The sequence below is a fragment of the Ailuropoda melanoleuca genome, chromosome 4 (genome assembly GCF_002007445.2).
Source record: "Ailuropoda melanoleuca isolate Jingjing chromosome 4, ASM200744v2, whole genome shotgun sequence".
In the NCBI taxonomy this organism is placed as follows: Eukaryota; Metazoa; Chordata; class Mammalia; order Carnivora; family Ursidae; genus Ailuropoda; species Ailuropoda melanoleuca.
The window spans coordinates 115,374,351-115,376,622 of record NC_048221.1 but is presented as its reverse complement, the minus strand read 5'-3'; the positions used below and the strand labels follow the sequence as shown (position 1 = coordinate 115,376,622).

The following is a 2,272-nucleotide window of genomic DNA, read 5'->3' as shown; positions in this document are numbered from 1 at the left end:
TTCCATGACCAGCACAGTGATTTGGTCTCAGCTTCACAGTAGGACTTCCGCAGCCTCTCAGGAAGCCGTAGCCCTCGGTTTTGTTGTCCTCTCTGGCTTTGGTTTTGGCCGGGGGCGGGGGTGGTGGACATTAGCATCTGAACTGAAGTGTGTAGGAGGAATCGCTGCCGCCGCTGCCGTATCCGTTCTTCCTTCTTTACAGGTGTCTGAGGTTTTAGGTTTATTAGCTGCCTTGATGTATTAAATTGCCAGCTGTTTTAAACCCAAAGCTCACCTCTACCAGATGGACTGAAAACAAACAAAAAACAACAACAACAAAAAAAACCTGTGGGTATTTTTGAATCATTTTGTAGGTTGACAGAAGTGTCTCCTGTGATTTTATTGAAAGTAGGAAAATCCAGGAATCTTTGTTTAAAATAACACGAGAGAAGCGGTGGTTCTTGATCACACACATTTGTACGTGTGCTTTTTAATGTCTACATGTATGACTCTATTTCCCTTTTCTCACTTATTTGGAGGTTGGATTTCATTCATCAAATTGCAGCCAAAACCACCTTTCGTAAATCGAGGTGTCAATATCGGGTGTTAATCTTGACATCTTTGCTTTCAAACAGGCCTTGGAATGAAGCTGCAAGCGAATATTCTGTGATTGTTCGTTGTTTTACAGATGAGAACTGGGACGATGACCAGCTGCTTGGTTTTGAACCCTGCAATGAAAACCTTGTCTCTGGCTGCAATATAATCAATGGGAAATGCGAATGTGACACCATTCGCACCTGCAACAATCCCTTTGAGTTTCCAAGGAAGGATATGTGCCTTTCAGCTTTGAAGAGGATTGAAGGTAAGTACTGTTCTCACAGTTGTCAGGCTGAGCGCTGTGTGGTATTTGAGCTCGAAGAGGCAAATACTTTGGTATTTGGTACCTTTTACAATCCCAAACAAAACGTGTACAGTGGACTGAGTACTCATGTGATAGTGTGTGTGCACACCATGTGTGTCTGTGTTTCCTGAAGGCCATGAAACTGGTGATGCTGTGGTCTCATGGGCAGGGTAGTTTGTGCCAGCTCGCCGAGGTCACCTCTGCATACTGGATGATTTCACAAGTGGTGTGCTTGAGATCGGCATCTGTTGTCACCAGGTCCGTTCCGCTTGATTTACCATGGCGTGGTGCTCCACGAGGAGAGTGCTAATTAGAAATGCAGCTCTGGCAAGGAAGTATGTCTCTTTAGCAGAGATGGGAGAATTGCACAGTGATGGTTGAAGGCTTAGCTGGGTTTTGTCCCATGGCAAAACCACATAGGTGTGGATGGGTCTTTGGGTGCTTTGCCTGGGGAATGAAGTCAGACATTACATTAAAATAACAACATTGTGCTAATATGGCCTGAAACTTTTGTACATTCCTGCATAAAACCCAGACAAAAGATGGGAGATGTGGAAGTGTGATTCCTAGCTACAGTAATCCGCCAGCGGCATGCCCGGAGCTTGGTACTGTGGCTCGCAACCAGGATAAGCAAAGGATAAGGCCCCAGACCAGCATGAAACTCTCTCCTAGCTCCATGTTTCTCTTGAGGAACAAAAAGAGCTGAGCCAGACATTCTTAAGTATACCTGTTATCTCTAAAATGATGTCATTCTAAGATGGAGAGATTGGTAATAAGGTTTGGAATACCAAGAATTGCGAGATCTCATAAGGGCAGTATAGCAAGACTGAAGTTTTTTAATTGTATTAAGTTTCCAGGTCATATTAAATGGTAATAAAGAATAAGAAATTTATAATAGCCTCTAAAATAGCTTTTTTTCTTCGTATTTACCAAGGCTTCTAAATCATTAAAAGAGATTGTAGTAGAAAACAATAGAAATAAAATTTTAGAACTACAGAGAGTCTTAGGTAACGTTTAGTCTGGCCCTTCAATTGGAAAATTGGAAAACTGAGCTCCATGCAACTGCTCAGTAATAAGCCCAGGACTAACCGTGTAAAGTGTTCTTATAGCTGCATCATGACATTGGACAACATGTCACCTAACTCATTTTTATCATCTTGTGGCTCTTTGCTCACCCCTGTCCCCACCTCATTGCTTGCCAAAAGAGAGTATTTTGCTAATTTTAGCATATAAACTTGCAGGGATAGAGATGGAGTGGTCAAATATCTACTTAAATAATTAATCTAGTTACTCATACATATTGAAAATCACATGATGTAAAATACAGCAATTTTAGATGATTTTTGCCACTCTTAGGTTTCACAGAACTGTTCTGTGTGGGTTTTTTTTTTT

The 2,272-nt window shown here is 41.7% G+C and overlaps 1 protein-coding gene across 1 annotated transcript in view; it reads left to right on the top strand.

The window, feature by feature from the left end:
* Positions 1-465: 465 nt before the first annotated feature.
* The window catches only part of CRIM1 (cysteine rich transmembrane BMP regulator 1), a 108,876-nt gene continuing 107,069 nt past the window's right edge, over positions 466-2,272 (top strand). The window contains exon 1 of the mRNA XM_034657293.1: positions 466-841. Within this exon, the coding sequence (XP_034513184.1) occupies positions 481-841 (361 nt within the window). The 5' untranslated portion in view covers positions 466-480. The remainder of the gene's footprint in view (positions 842-2,272) is intronic.